Genomic DNA, 15,406 nt, shown 5'->3' on the forward strand with positions numbered 1-15,406 from the left:
GTAGAACATTTTAAAAAATATGTTGATGAATTATAGAGGAAGGAGACTGAAATTATTACATGCAGTATCATATTCTTGTACCACCATCACTAAATACATCTAAACTGTGGTAGAACTACAAATGGCAGTTGTTAGAGCTGACTAAATAAAATATGCCTGAGGTTACCACAGCATATGACTGCATTTACTGTAGCCATTTGTAAGTGGAAATACATTAGGAATGACTCCTTACACTAAAATTAGTTTTCAAATGCTGAAGAAGAAAATTCTTCAACAACATACCTTCTCCTCTCTGAGAGTCATCATCAACTCACTGTGCTTTCAGGCAGAAAAATAGTGTTTTTAATGAGCTTCTTGGCAGTTCTGCTTATTGTCTTTCTTTTTTTCTTCCTGGCATTAAAGGTGACAGATTTACAGAGTACATTGTTCAAAGTTACTGTAGTGTGTGAAACACACTGCTGTATAGCAACATGCAACATGCTGTCAGGTCTGAATGAAGCTTCAGCAATGAATTAGGCAAAGAAAGGGAGTTGAAGAGAAAACCTTCAGTGAGATTTTGTTTAGCAGAGTGTACCAGGTACGCTGTGGAACAAATGCAATTGGACTGCAGCTGCTGATATAATTTCCTGTGCCTGGGAGGGAGAAAAGTGTGGTGCACCCACAGGGGCTGAGCGCTGTACTGTGCAGTTCCAGAGACAGCTTGAAGACATACAGTTGTTGCATATCCTGTGGACTAATTGAATCCAGATTCTTGGAATCCAAGTTTTTTTTCTTTTTTCTTTCTTTTTTTTTTTTTTTTTTTTAAACTGCTGTCACTGTTGTTTTTCATTTCATTAAAAAGACCTGGAACTGGAGCTGAGCCAATTTTAAATAAACAAAACAAAAAGCCCCAGTAATACTTTCCACCCATGGAGTCCTCTGTCAGAGCTCTAGCTGTGCAGGTTTTGGCTAACAGAACCCTGGAAGTATACCACTGCTGTTTACCCCACAGATGCATTTGCCCACTGTGACCCAAATAACACAGGGCAGTCGTCTGCTTTTTTGATGCTGGGCATTTTCTGAATACATAGGTCATAGGAAGCAAGTGTTAGCAAAATTTATACAGATGTTGTTTTATTTTTATAGCTCTCCTCCATTTACTGGGTGGCATTTCCTTCAGTGTTAACAACAGAGGTTAACTGCACACAGACATGTGTAGGGACTCTTGCCAGGTTTTCTTTCCATGTCTTTAAATATGTTTCTCCAGCTTGGTTGTTTTTCATTCTTGGCTGCAGTCTTCCAGAATTTGGATTTAATTGGTTCAGTGTATGCTGGAACCATCTGTTGATTTAGTGGTTATTGTAAATATTATATGAGTACTAACTTATAAATAACCACTGTCACTGCATTTTCTTAGATTTTGCTTTTGTTGTGAGACAGTAGTTTACTGATAAGTCCCTTCAAGTGAAGATTCATGTTCTCTTGCTTTTACCCTCTTATACGTGTGTTGCATCTCCAGGCCATTTGTTGAAAGCATTATGGCAAGAGCCCTGAAAGCAAAACTTATTCTGAAAGGCTTCTAATTTTTTTCCATTTTGCAGTTGACTAAACAGCGTCTGGTGGATGCAGATGGAATCATTAACCCAAATGCTTTCTACATCTACCTGACAGCCTGGGTTAGCAACGACCCTGTGGCCTATGCTGCCTCACAAGCCAACATTCGCCCGCACCGCCCGGAGTGGGTCCACGACAAAGCAGACTACATGCCAGAAACGCGGCTGAGGAGTAAGTAGCATTTCATCTTGGTGTCCTATAGTTTACATGAGTGCCCACACTTCTTCCTTCAAGCACCAGTTACCCCAGTAACCCCCGATGCTGCATGGGGCTCAGAAGCAGGAAGAATACATTATGTTATGCTGTAGTTATAGGAGATCCAAGCACTGCCGCAACTGTGACACCATTACAGGGTTTTATTGTGTTGAATAATGAGTTATAAAACAGTTTAAAGCTCAAAATTTATAGTAAGCACTGCTTTTTTAAGTGTTACCTGGTAGTTCTGTCTTGTGAGAAACCTGGGCATTTCATGAAATTTCTGCCTAAATTATTCTGAAATTTCATTACTGAAATTCTCTCATGGTTGTTCTCAATTCTTAATACCTATGAAAATTTTACCAAGGCAACCCATGCACTAAGCTACTGGACTCATATGGTACAAGAGCTAGAGGGACTAGAGGAGAAGTCCCACTTCACACCACTGACTCTTTTCCTGGCACCAGTACCAGCTGGCTTTGCTTCAGCTTTCAATTCATTGGGAGGACTGCTAGTTGGACACCAGTAGAGAAGGGGAAAGGGCATGTAGGGGACAACTGGTGCACTTGGAAATGTGGTTGGATAAACCATGCTTCAGTGTATCCAAACCCTAGAGCTTTGTGGCAGTCAGCCAAGTTTTGTTTTAATGAAAACTTATAGCTGAGATTAGAATAGGGCAAATCATGTTAAGCTAGTCAACTGAATGAAGCTGCAGGGTTTGGAACACACAATGGCAGTAACCAAAAGCCTGTTGTAGAAGCCTTTTTTTGTCATAGAGTAAGACCTTGCATTACACTCAAAAATAAGTATGGAGAGTGTTGGTTTGTCAAATCATTAAAGGATAAAAAAAATATTTCCTCAGTAAGCCATTACCTTTTATATTATGTTTTGTTTTTTTTCCCTCCACTAATTTCCATCAGAATGTGGATTTCTGCATCTGAATTTCCAAATATTTGATGGAAATCTTAAAAAAAAAAAACAACCCAACCTGCTCAAGCCTAGTTTTCCTCTAGTTTTGTGTCAATGGATTTCAATTAATCTCAGGGAAATTACCTTTGATTTTGGAGAAACTGCATAAAAAAGGAGCATTTGGATAAAATTTTTAAATTATGTGATTGTCTACTCTTATGTTGCAGTTACAGATTTTTGACCAGGTATTCAGTAAAAAGCACTGTAACACTGATTAGAATTAAATACATGGATTGAAAGATTATAGTTAAATTAACTGTTAGGGAACTTGGTGTAGGCTATGTTCATCCATTACACTGCGTGTTAAAACAGAGTACTCTCATTGTACTGTATCCAGTTTTTATTTACTGGAGAGTTTTAAAACTATAATTCATTCCAAACAAGTAAAATTTAAATTCACCACCTTTTATGCATTTTTCTATAAAGAATAAAATAAAAAACGAATAAAAAGAATAAAATGTTTTGCTAACCCTGGTCTCTTTATATCATCTTCTTCCCAAAAGCGTATTTTAACACTGCTATCATTTTCCTAGTTCCAGCAGCCGAGCCCATAGAATATGCTCAGTTTCCTTTCTACCTCAATGGATTGCGTGAAACTTCTGACTTTGTGGAGGCTATCGAGAAAGTGAGAGCTATCTGTAATAACTACACCAGCCTGGGGATCTCCAGCTACCCAAATGGTTACCCATTTCTGTTCTGGGAGCAGTACATTGGACTTCGTCACTGGCTCCTCTTATCCATTAGTGTGGTTTTAGCTTGCACGTTTCTGGTGTGTGCCCTCTTCCTCCTAAACCCCTGGACAGCTGGGATCATTGTAAGTTTATTATAAGGGTCTTTGTTGAAGTCAAATTCCTTTCAGCATAGCTCTTGCTGTAGTCGGGAAGGTTTTGTTTATGTCTGGGCCTGTGGTGGAGTATGTATATTGCATCATTCATTATATATTTATTCAACTTGAGTGGGTAGGGTTCATGCTGAAGGTACAAACCTTAATAACCTTAATCTTCTGGCCACCTTTTTTGCAGGTTTAAAGGTTTCTTAGAAAGGTACATAAACTTCTACCCTTGCTCAAATGCACACTAATGTAAGAAATGAAGATGCAGAGGAAAATTAAGAGCTTTATTAAAACAATTTCTAATTCTCAATTCCCTCTCTTCTTTTGTCACACGTAGTTATTTTTCGAGGCAGTTGCTTATGACTAGCTTGTCTGTAAATTTTCCCAGTCATTTCTGAATGCAATCTTTCTGGAAAAAACTGAAATGCTTATGGTGTATGCTATGCACTGTGGAAAGCCTGTAACTGAGCTGTCGAGGAGAAAGACCATAAAATTGTAAACTGCAGAGAATACTCCTCCATACTTTATGCAAGGCACCATAAGCCTCTCAGTAAACATTCAAGTTAAATTGAATGAATGATGTTCCTATGTTTAAATTCCATAAACTATAGTATGGTTTATAAAGCGCCAGAAGTAGAAAAGCATAAAACAGTTACTAGTTTTTGTAATGTACATTTATATGACAGGTATGTTAAAAGGTAAATGTTTAGTCTAGAATATTTTTCATAGCACCTTATCAAGAGATTTATGTTATTATGCTTGATTCATTAGCTTATAAAATCATTTATTGTAGTGCATACTTTTTTTCCTTTGGAAAAGGTGTTTATTTTCAGAGTCCACCATTGCTTTTATAAGCCTGTCTATTTTTTTTTCCTGCTTGGCTTTAGCTACTTTTAAAGTTGATTCTCCAGATTTCTTCCCCTCCCTTTTCCTCAGTTTTTTTTTTTTTCTTTGCAAGGTAGATGAAAGAAAAATAAAAGCTTCCTCTTCTATTTAACTGTTCACTTTGTCCATGTCAATCCCCCCAAATACCTTAAAAGCTCAGAGTCCCTCTGTAACCTGAGGCTCATCAGCTGATTATGGCATTTAATTCCTTCTGTGCTTTAGACATCCTCATTTATATTTGCAGTTCTGCAAAAGAGAGATCAAATACAGGTAGTTGAAAGATACTTTTTCTGGAAGGATTGTCTGAAAGATGGGTGAAAAAGAAAAATGTACCTGTTGGGAGTATCCATGATGAGGAGGAACAAATGGTTTTTCAGCTCGCTGGTGGATTGTAACCGATACAAAGCTGGTACTTCATGTGTTAACTGGTTCTTAGAGTGTAATTTAGACTGACTATTCAGCATTCACTGCCATTGAGAAAAATGAAACAAGTAAAAGCAGCTTGTCTTTGGGAATATAGGATGGCTTTGAGGAATGTAGTATTCCTATGGTAACCATGTTATTTTGAAATGTCTTTCTCCTCATTGTCTGGAGTATAAGAAGATGCTAATAGATGTTTGAAATCATCTAGGTGGTGGTGCTGGCTCTGATGACTGTGGAGCTGTTTGGCATGATGGGTCTGATTGGAATAAAGCTGAGTGCAGTGCCTGTGGTTATCCTGATTGCTTCTGTTGGCATTGGTGTGGAATTCACTGTTCACGTTGCTTTGGTATGTGAAATCATGAAACGTTTTAAAAACATTTTAAAATAAAATGGTGGCAATGTTTAGATCATAAATCCTTACAGTTTCTTGTCAGTGACATGATTCTCAGAAGGAAAATGGTCACAGTTTTGTACACCTTTCTGTTTGTTTCAATGGAATAGGGTTGGTCTTGATGAGGTAGTTCTTAGCTATTGAGTCAGTCTCCCAGGAGACAAGAGAGGATCCATTAGCTGTGATACCCGTTTGTCTGATTGATGCAATTATATAGAGAAAAACAGAGATCTTAAATCACATTGCTTCAGTCCAGACTTTCATGATCCTTGTCTGTTGCATCAGTGTTACACAGCTTTTTGTTGCCTCTTGCATGTAGATTCACTATCTTGCAAAAGAGAATTCTTCAGAGGAGTTTTTCAAAATCAGATATTGTGTCATTTGGTATTTCTGGACTTCTTGAATGTGAACATGTTTGAATTAGTGTTCCATTTGTAAAATCTGCACCACCTTTTCAGAAGCCATTGGCTAATAATACTGAGCACAAACATGCAGTCTGTAGGAAAATATTTTATCTAGTAGTTTAGATGATGTATAGAGTTAGGGCACATAAAGTCACCCTAAATGAAAAGAATACATTGAGAGGAGCAATTGGATCCCTCAAGTGATGTCATCTTTTTTCCACTGCGGCTACAGATAGACTTTTGGAGGTAAATGAGTTTGCTAGGACTTGGAATAGTTTGGGAAGTGTTAGAAACTAATAGTGTAGAAGAGGTGTGATAAAGCTTATTCCTAAGGAGTTGTAGGGATGAAGGCTGTTCACTAGTGATATTGTTGCTTGGGCACTACCATGTTCAGCACTATTCCCAGGATAATTTTTTATGTATAGAACTGCTAGCTTTGAAATACTAAAAGTTTCAAAAACTCTTTTGAGTTAAATGAAATCTAAAAAAAGTCACGGAAGCCACAACCCACAAGAATGAGATGCATACCTCTGCAATTTTCACACCTGAAGTGCTTTCACCATGACATCAATTCTTTTCAGGTGGAAATAGGCAAATCCAGAGACAAAAGGCTACTGTTGCATGTAGGCATTGCTTCCAGAATTACTATGGTCTGACTCTGTCATCAGTGCTTACTCTGGTTGTGACTTCAGCAGCTGCTATGTAGTGTAACTGCAGGATCAGGCCTTCTTTTCAAGGGTTAACTAGCTACAGAGATAACTTTGATAAACTGTAGTTTGGAGTAATTAACTGATGGAAAACTGTGTATGCTAGGAGAGAGGCTGTTTGGAAGGTTGTATATATCTGCCTAAGGAAATGGACTTTTTTGTTTTACAGGCGTTTTTAACTGCCATAGGAGACAGGAACCATAGGGCTGTGCTTGCATTGGAACACATGTTTGCACCAGTGCTGGATGGGGCCGTGTCCACTCTGCTTGGGGTGTTAATGCTTGCAGGATCAGAGTTTGATTTTATTGTCAGGTAAAGCATTTTTGTGTTTTGACTTTCTTTCAAAAATAAAAATCAGTGTGCTTTTAATTTTTATTCACTTCAGTTGATCTGTCATTTTATTACTCTGCATGGTGTGTCGAGTATGCTTATGTCATGGTCCTGCTTTCCCTCTGTTTTATTAACTCCTTGTTACTTGCTAGACATGGTAGTGTTTCCATTGCTGACATTAAAATCTGTTCCAGGAAAATCTGACACTTAGCATGAAGGAACACAAAAATGTCGCTCTTTAGAAAGTTTGCTAGTGCTGGGTTTGAATTAGTTCAAAGCATCTCATATGTCCAGTATTAGCTGCATCTGACCTTTAGCCCTGAGGTCCTCCAGACTTCTCGTATGCACAAGAATTTGTATGCAAAGGACACGTGAACCTACAAACATTCAGCTGTGCTGCAAGTGACTCTCTCAGGGCCTTCCCCTTTTATCCTTATGTGGGTTTTACATAATGAGGAAAAGGGGCGGGGGGGGGGGTGGGGGGAGAGAGCCCTGTTTGGGAGCTAGGGAACCATAAATATGAACACAGAACTTCATACTAAAATTTTGTACAGCAAAGCCTAAAGACCCTTCTGTTTAGAACTACAAGCAGGCTGTTTCTTGTGAATATAATTAAGAATGTGAGTTCATCAAGTATAGAGGAAAGCAAGTCTTTTCTTGAGGGGAATTTGAGAAGTGCAATGAAACAGATCCTCTTCTATTCCAAACAACCTGGGGAGCTCTGCAAAATGGCTAATCTTGGAAGTAACACAGGCTCTTTGTGGTAAACTACAGCACACACACACAAATAATCCAAGCCCTAAAATGGAGCTGAGGTAGAACTGGGCCAAATAAAAATGCTCTGGAAGATAGCTTAACTACTTAGGTAGACATAAACTGGATAGATGACTAGACTTAACTGACATCCATTTGACAACAAGAGCAACAAAATGTCAGGGGCAGGAACTGAGAGAATGACTGCTAAATCTCATCAGGCTTTCTGTTTATGTATGGAAGATATTTGAAGAAAGCAGGCAGTTTGCAGTTAGATCTCATGAAACCTACATTAAGATTGTTACTATACAGGTACTCCAGGTCCTGAAATAGAATTTTTTTCTCCACCAAATTACTATTTTTTACTTTATTGTATTGGTATTGAAGAAATAGAATTATTCTTTTAGGACCTGGTTTTGTAAGGGTTGGAACATTTTGACATGCGGATTATGTATGATAGATACATACTGATAGATTTAACCTAAGTTTTCAGGGGTACATTTTTGGTGTGCTACTTTCCTACTTCACAGATGAGATTTTGGCACACATTTTTGTGTCATAGCAAATGGAAGATTGTAGCAGCCCTTCACACCAAATTTGGATTGGATGTGCTCTCAGTTTATAAAATGAGCCTTTCAACTTTTCAACTTACGTTATTTTACTTCTTTAGGCCATCAGTTTCTGATTTTATAGCACAATCTCACTTCAGTTTGCTGTGTTTAAAAAATACAATAAAATAAACTATGGGGAGCCCGAGCATTGTTAGAGTGGGCGAAGAAGTTCCTAAACTTCCGGAAAGTGAGAGATTAGTCCCGCAATGTGGAAGATTAAGTAAATTAACAGACACTGTATACACCAACTGGTCAAAGCTATAATCCTCCTGTTTATTCTAACATTAGATGGATGAGATGCAAATGTTTTTAATGCCTGTTGTTGATCTGTGTCCCAGTTTAAAGTTCTGGTGGTTTATGTTAGTAGAGTAGATTGGCTTGCTATTTTTGTTAATGCAGATCAGAAATTCCCAAATGTTTACAATAGCAGGATATTTATAGTTTTACAGGAGTCTGATATATTTGATCAGATACGGAAACAGGGAGGCAGTAAAGTTTGTTGCCAGCTAGACAATGTAATCAACAGACCCATTAGTAGCAAACTTGCCCTCTGTTCTTCTCCTTTGCCTTCTCCTCCAGGAATTTACCAAGACTGAGTCCTTGAAATCATTACTTACAACTCAGCCTTAAGTTTAGTCTGAGCCCCAGCTGTGCCGAATACCAACTAGCAAGACTTTCCTTTTACTGACAGGTTTACCTTGGTATTCATGAAGGATCCCAGACCTTAGCCCTCAGTGGTGGGAAAGGACAACTACTTGTGCACTTTTCTCTTCTTCATAGTATTTCAGCCTTTATGTTTGAATTGGCTGACGCAAAACAAGAGTATTCAGAGATGCTAAATTGTTCAACAAAAGATTAGCCTGCAATGCAGCTCTGCCATTGTGGAGCGCTCTTACTCAGTACAATGCTGAAGCTTACTATAGAATGGGCATTTTCTTTGCAGAAAGCGGGTTCCTGTGTTGTAAAAGAGTTGCAATTCAAGCTGTTTGGTAAAACTGGAACTCACAGAATTCTAGGCGTTAAGTTTGATTAATGAACGGCAAGGAAAACCCTTACCTGATATACTGTAGATTTAATTAGACATTCTGCTGTAAGTTGCAGAAGCATTTCACAGTGGATTAGCTGCTGGGAGAAGAGGGCTTCTTTTCCTTCTACACTAAATTGTTTAAATTCTACACCCTTCACTTCATTTGTTTGCTTCTGCTGGGTTTTCACTAATGGGGGCCCCTTTTCATTGTATTTGTGCTTTCAGTCCATTCAGCCATTCCCTGCACATTCCATATTTTTGTGTTTGTGTAACACATTCATAAATAACATTACAGGCTTCCAGATTCTGGGAAATTAACAAATGTAATTTTTTTCTTTCCTTTCTCAACTAACATTTTGGGGAATGTAGCTTCTCTAATTCAAAAGGTAAAAACCCCTTTATCTTATATGGAAAGTGATGTTATTGTTTCCTTTGATGTTAGTAATATGTTAGAGTTAATTTAGTATCTGTATTTTTTTAACATAGGAGTAATTTGTATTCCCTTGTTTCTAACAGTGGCTATTCTCTCCCCCAAACTATTTACACTGTACTTTAGGTATTTCTTTGCTGTTTTGGCAATCCTAACCATTCTGGGAGTTCTCAATGGATTGGTGCTGCTTCCTGTTCTTCTCTCATTCTTTGGACCATACCCTGAGGTCAGTAAAATTAATGGTGAACAGAAGAAATAATACAAGTCACCTCCTGTTTTTAGAAAGTATTTTTAAAATTTTCTTGGAGTAAGTTTGTTGCTCTCAGGCTATTTTATATTTTTTTAAAAAGTGCTGTTTGTTACATAGTTGATACTACTCTATTTCTAAAAGTTTTTTAAAGTAAGTCTTGCTTAGAGGTTGAACTAAGCAAACCCGATAATATTATTCATATTACTAGCCATAATGTGATATGCAAACATGTTTGTAAAATAAGGATTTCCCTCAGTATTTTGCAAAAGGGAGTTTGTTTTATACACATACCTTCTACTTTCCTACCTCACTGGCTGTGTTGCATTCTTCAAAGTGTTTTACTGAGCAGACCACCAGGAAGGCCTGTGTGGACCAACACACACAGTGGTGGTCTGCAGACCACACCTTGATAAACATGATTGCTCTGCCAGAATGTCCCCCCTGTCCAGTCACCTCTCCCTGCAGCATTCTTCTGCCTCAATGAGCATTTTTGATGTGGGGAAGGCTTTGCTTAGATGTTGATGACTTTACAGTAAAAAGTCCAAGTCCAGACTCCAGGATTCACAGATACCAACTTTGTATTTGGTTGTTGATCATTTATTACCTACTCTGTAGTTAGTACAATTGCTGTTTTACGTGGGGGTTATCTTTATCCTGTGTCAGTAGAATCAGTGTGCTGTGTTTTACATGCGTGTACGTATGTGTGTGTGTCCGCAAGAATAAAACACAAGGTATGTGTGAAATATACCAGCACTGGTATATTTCAAAAGCATTTGGGTTCTTTCAATATTAGTAGAACAGTTTTGACAACAATGCATAGTTCCTTAATTCCTAACAGTATGCATGACCTGTCTCTTACTCAAACAGTGTGTGTGTGTATTATTACTATACATATTGCTGTGATGCGTGTATCCCTCTCTCTTTGCAAATAGACACCGAGTAACCCTGTGCCAACCCACTGAGGTGATTTTATGAAATCACTGCTAATGCTTGCTGAAGGAGGAGAGGAGCCCACATATTTTTATTCTTATATTTACAAGCAAATACGCAAGTGCATGCACATACACATATATGTGCTCTTCCTGAGACGATGATACCCAGAGGAGTCTGTGTAGTCTTGTTTACATACATATCTGCAGATGGAGGTCATGTCTTTTATACTTCTATTAATTTTTTCATTATCTATGTTCATCAGAAAACTGTTGCTAAAGTTGTTGTGGCACGTCAGGGTGTATTTGGCAGGACATAGTTTGTGTCAAGCACTAGTGATTGAAAGGGTAAAGCTAGCTGAATGTAACCAAAAGCCTTGCTGTCATCAGGTATCTCCAGCCAACGGACAGGACAGATTGCCCACACCATCTCCTGAGCCAGCCCCCGGTACAGTGAGGTTTGCACTGCCACCTGGCCACACAAATAATGCTTCGGATTCCTCTGATTCTGAGTACAGCTCTCAAACCACAGTGTCTGGCATCAGTGAAGAGCTGCATCAGTACGAGGCCACACGAGGCCCTGGGGCACCAGTCCACCAAGTAATAGTGGAAGCGACTGAGAATCCTCTCTTTGCAAGATCCACTGTAAGTGGCTTTCATATGTACTAGCAGGAGGGCAAGAAGAAGTTTTTCAGTGTGTTTTGGTTTTTTTGGTTTTTTTTTAAAAAATCTATTTTCATGGAAAACTCTTTCTGACTGATTGTGATTTGTGACTTTATGACAAAATACGTTAGCAGGGAGTGAAGGTTTTCCTCATTCTCTTCTTTATAATTGAGTTGGGAGTAAAGTGGTGGTACAAAAGCAGGGCCTTTGGCTATTACATCCTATTGTCACCAGCCACAAGAGAGAGCTCTCAGTCTGTTTGATGAGTGTTTTCAGAGAGAGAAGGAGAAGAGATTACCAGTTCCCAACCTCTTTCACACAGCTCCTTGTGGATCACTGTCATTTGCCTCCCTGTGACAGCACATTTTGGGCAGAAAGATTAGAGCCAGAGGAAAGTAGTTTAAGTGTTGCACCAAATCTTGGGCCTTGTTGCATCTTGCTACTGGGTTGGCATAATTGTGATTTCAAAGGGAAGTGATAAAGCTCTGTCTCCTACCCCTGCTGATGTTGCATGCTGAGCTGCAATGCGGATCTGGTTTTGTTCAGCGGAGGCCTAGAAATAGGTACAAGCACAGCCACATTTGAAGTTGGTCACGGTTTATTGACTGATGTAGCTGCTGTGCTTCACGCTCTTTATGGAAATCAGAAAACAGATTCCTACAGTCTATACAAACTACTCTACTAATATCCTGTGTATGTTCCCTGCATGGAATAGCTTTTTCCAAATGCCTGCAATTCTGCTTGTTGAGTTAAGATCAAGTGCTTGTCACCCATCCCTTTGAAAAGATGGAGCAGCATGTGGGAAGCTTACAATAATGTTTTCAGCTGTCATCCTGTGTTTTTCTGAAGATATGCTTTCCAGGTTTTAATAACTTCAGACAAAAACCATGGGAAAATCAATTATCAGATTCCACAACATTCCCTCTGTGGAGTCAGAGAGCATTATTACAATTATTCCCAGCATAAAATATAAGCAGGCAGAGTATTTGTTTGCTTTGCTTTGTCAGAGGCGTAACCGTGCGTGTCTCTCTCAGGTGGTTCAGCCGGAAGCAAGGCATCAGCCGGGTCCTAGGCTGCAGTCGAATCCAGAGCCCAGCACGCAGCAGCCGTGGCATCAGGGCAGACAGCCCAAACGGGAAGCGAGGGAAGGGCCGCGACCACCTCCTCACCGCCCTCGCAGGGACGCTTTTGAAATTTCTACCGAAGGGCACTCGGGACCCAGCAGCAGGGATCGCTTGGGCCACAAGGCTCGTTCCCACAGCATGAGAAGCCCGGCATTCGGGGCGGCGGGCGCTGCGGGAGCTGCCTACTGCCCGCCTATCACTACTGTGACTGCCTCGGCCTCGGTCACTGTTGCTGTCCACCCTGCCCTGCACAGCCACAGCTCCCGGGCAGCGAGCTTCCCGTCCTTCGAGGGACACCATGAAGCTGGCCACGCGCCATTTGAGGACCCCCATGTGCCTTTTAATGTGAGGTGTGAAAGAAGAAATTCTAAAGTAGAAGTAATAGAACTGCAAGATGTTGAATGTGAGGAAAGGATACCTGGCAACAGCTCACAATAAGGTAGGTCCATCCTGTGTAACTGCAAGCTTTGGGTTGTGTCAGGCAATGGTGTGATCAAAAGAAAGAGGAAAAATAAACTTTCTCAGAGTTTCATTTCCCATGAAAATTGTGAAATCCTTTCATTTTCCTTCCTCTCATCATTCACCTTTTCATAGAAAGCACTACTTACAGGTCACATTAAATCTGCTAACTATGAATATAGTACATTTTGCACTAGACACGAGGTTGGCTAAGACACTGTTCTCCAACACTAGGAAGTCATAGTGCATTCAGATATGAACTACTTCAAAGAGCCTTGCAAAATGGATAAGTACATCATACAATCCCAGTTTACCAGATGAAGAAAATAAAGCAGAGATGCTGTATAACATCTTCGGAGCTGTATGACTGCCTTTACCATTGCATAAGTCCTGTCTTCTGATCCCCGAATCAGGCATGCTCTAAAACGTTATATAAAATGACATTGCCTAGGAGAGTGTAAAATTTCCAGCTACTTCAGGAGTTATCATCTCTTGAATAAAATACTCTGTGAAAGAATTTAAAGTCCTTAATGAGGACTGACTGAATCCCTCTGGAAGATGAGTCAAGTGAGAAGTGGGAAGTCCTACCATGCCTAGTGCACTGCTGCTCTTTGGGGGTCCTCCAGAGACCTACCCAGTGACCGCATACACTGGAGGTGTCTGAGCTGACCCCTGCCTTGCCAGGGGCAGCTGCAGTGGCTATGGCCGGTTTGCACAGGATAGAGCTGCCCATTGAATTTTTACACTGAAAACTTCTTGGGCCTCTTACCTGAAAAACTATTTCTCACTATTTTTACAATGTTGTTCTCTTGCAGGGGAAAAAGAAGGTGTTAGAATAGTTACTTATATGCGGATTCCTCTTTTTTCTCTTTGCTTGTCTGAGCTTTTCAGTGACAGACTCTAGTCTGAGCAGAGCAAGTAATTTTATTTTCATTTTAGAATATTTTGCATGTACGCATGCATGCATGTGTATGCACACACACGGTTTTAATGGAAATATTTATGATAATTCAAAATGAAACCACCTTCTGAATTATAAAACGTCTCTCCAAACATCTCAAAGCATAAATAGACATGAATGCCTTCAGTCTTGCAGTCTAGAAATATGACAAATAATAGTATTCACAGAACAAGGAAATATTTGGGCTTAGCTTTTTCAAGATTATGTGAATGGTAATATGAGACTCTTAAATAAGCTCAGTATTCAATGTAGCATACTTCTGCTTCAACTGTTCATTGAATTTGTCACAGGTATCTAAAACTTTTAACCTAGAAATTAAAGCATCTACAGTTTTTTAAATTGGCATCAGTATTTCTTCACCAGGAAATTAATGACTGAGATGAAAGCAGAGCCAGCATTTCCTGACTGCTAACTCTAACCACAAGAATCATTAAATGAGTTGGCTTAGTTTGATTTGTTTGTGTTTCTTGAAATTTAGTGAACATTTCCTTTTTTCTCTCTCCTTATTTGTACAGAGTAATAACTGAAGCAAAGAAGAGGCCAAAGATGGAAAACTGTATTCCAGAACTGCTTGAAGAGAAGAACTGCTTGAAGTTGTAGAAAAGGACATGCTGCATCAAGACAACAGTTCACTGTTACTGTAACCTATTGTATTATTTTGTTAAATATTTCTTTTAAGTATTTAAAAGATGTACACATATGTAATATACAAAAGAATGATGTAAAGTAGTATAATCTGGAGTAATTTGCCTTTGGGCAATAGAATGGGGACAATATTGTGTGCTCTTTGTACTTTTTGTACATTGATATCTGTGCCACAACTAAGCTTAATCTAGTTCTAAATTTCAGCATAAGTTGCTGCTGCTTAAATATTTTATAATTTACTTGTATATTTCAATGCAAATATTGCTTATGTAATAGGATTTTTTCTGTAAAGGTTTATGTTTGTTTAAAATATTTTAAATTTGCATATCACAAACTGTGGTAGTATGAAATGTTACTGTTAATTTTCAAACATGCTATGCGTGGTAATTTTTAAAATAAGCAAATATGAAGAAAAGCAAGTTAATCTGGGAGGCTTAAATAGACTTAGCTATGTGCAGGTTTTGTTTTGCTGTATGTGTCCAAGTGTGCACCTGGAAATATGCATGCTTTTGTGTGTATGTTCCTGGTGTACTGTAGTTACTCTTTTACTGTAGGTTAACACTTGGTGGGTTTACAAACCCACTGATGCTGATGTGAGTCTGGCTTTCCCTGTTAGAAGGCACTAGTGAAAACTCTGTTGTTGTTTACCAATATATATAAGTATAGACTGCCATCATCAAAGGCCCAACTCAAATACTAGAGAAGACAGGGAGTTGAGGTTTGGAATTATGTTTCTGTTCCCAAACCCTTTATGACTTGGTCCACATGAGTTTGGTCAAGTCACTTAACTGCCCCATGCCTCAGTTTCTCGTTCTGTAAAATGGT

At 39.1% G+C, this 15,406-nt stretch overlaps 1 protein-coding gene across 3 annotated transcripts in view; it reads left to right on the forward strand.

Annotated features, from left to right (window-relative positions):
- Nucleotides 1-14,859, forward strand: part of PTCH1 (patched 1) — a 64,488-nt gene extending 49,629 nt beyond the window's left edge. For 2 of the 3 annotated variants that reach the window (XM_005522740.3, XM_088054488.1), the window contains exons 17-24: nucleotides 1,581-1,764; nucleotides 3,291-3,571; nucleotides 5,106-5,243; nucleotides 6,569-6,711; nucleotides 9,677-9,776; nucleotides 11,120-11,374; nucleotides 12,427-12,955; nucleotides 14,452-14,859. In XM_005522740.3, coding sequence (XP_005522797.2) covers nucleotides 1,581-1,764; nucleotides 3,291-3,571; nucleotides 5,106-5,243; nucleotides 6,569-6,711; nucleotides 9,677-9,776; nucleotides 11,120-11,374; nucleotides 12,427-12,954 — 1,629 coding nt within the window. In that variant the 3' untranslated portion in view covers nucleotide 12,955; nucleotides 14,452-14,859. The remainder of the gene's footprint in view (nucleotides 1-1,580; nucleotides 1,765-3,290; nucleotides 3,572-5,105; nucleotides 5,244-6,568; nucleotides 6,712-9,676; nucleotides 9,777-11,119; nucleotides 11,375-12,426; nucleotides 12,956-14,451) is intronic. The other variant, XM_014252354.2, reaches the window with a different exon arrangement.
- The last annotated feature ends 547 nt before the right edge of the window (nucleotides 14,860-15,406 follow it).

Source organism: Pseudopodoces humilis, chromosome 4 (assembly GCF_049639895.1).
Source record: "Pseudopodoces humilis isolate 2021_Gansu_Grassland_sample_001 chromosome 4, ASM4963989v1, whole genome shotgun sequence".
NCBI classification, from domain to species: domain Eukaryota; kingdom Metazoa; phylum Chordata; class Aves; order Passeriformes; family Paridae; genus Pseudopodoces; species Pseudopodoces humilis.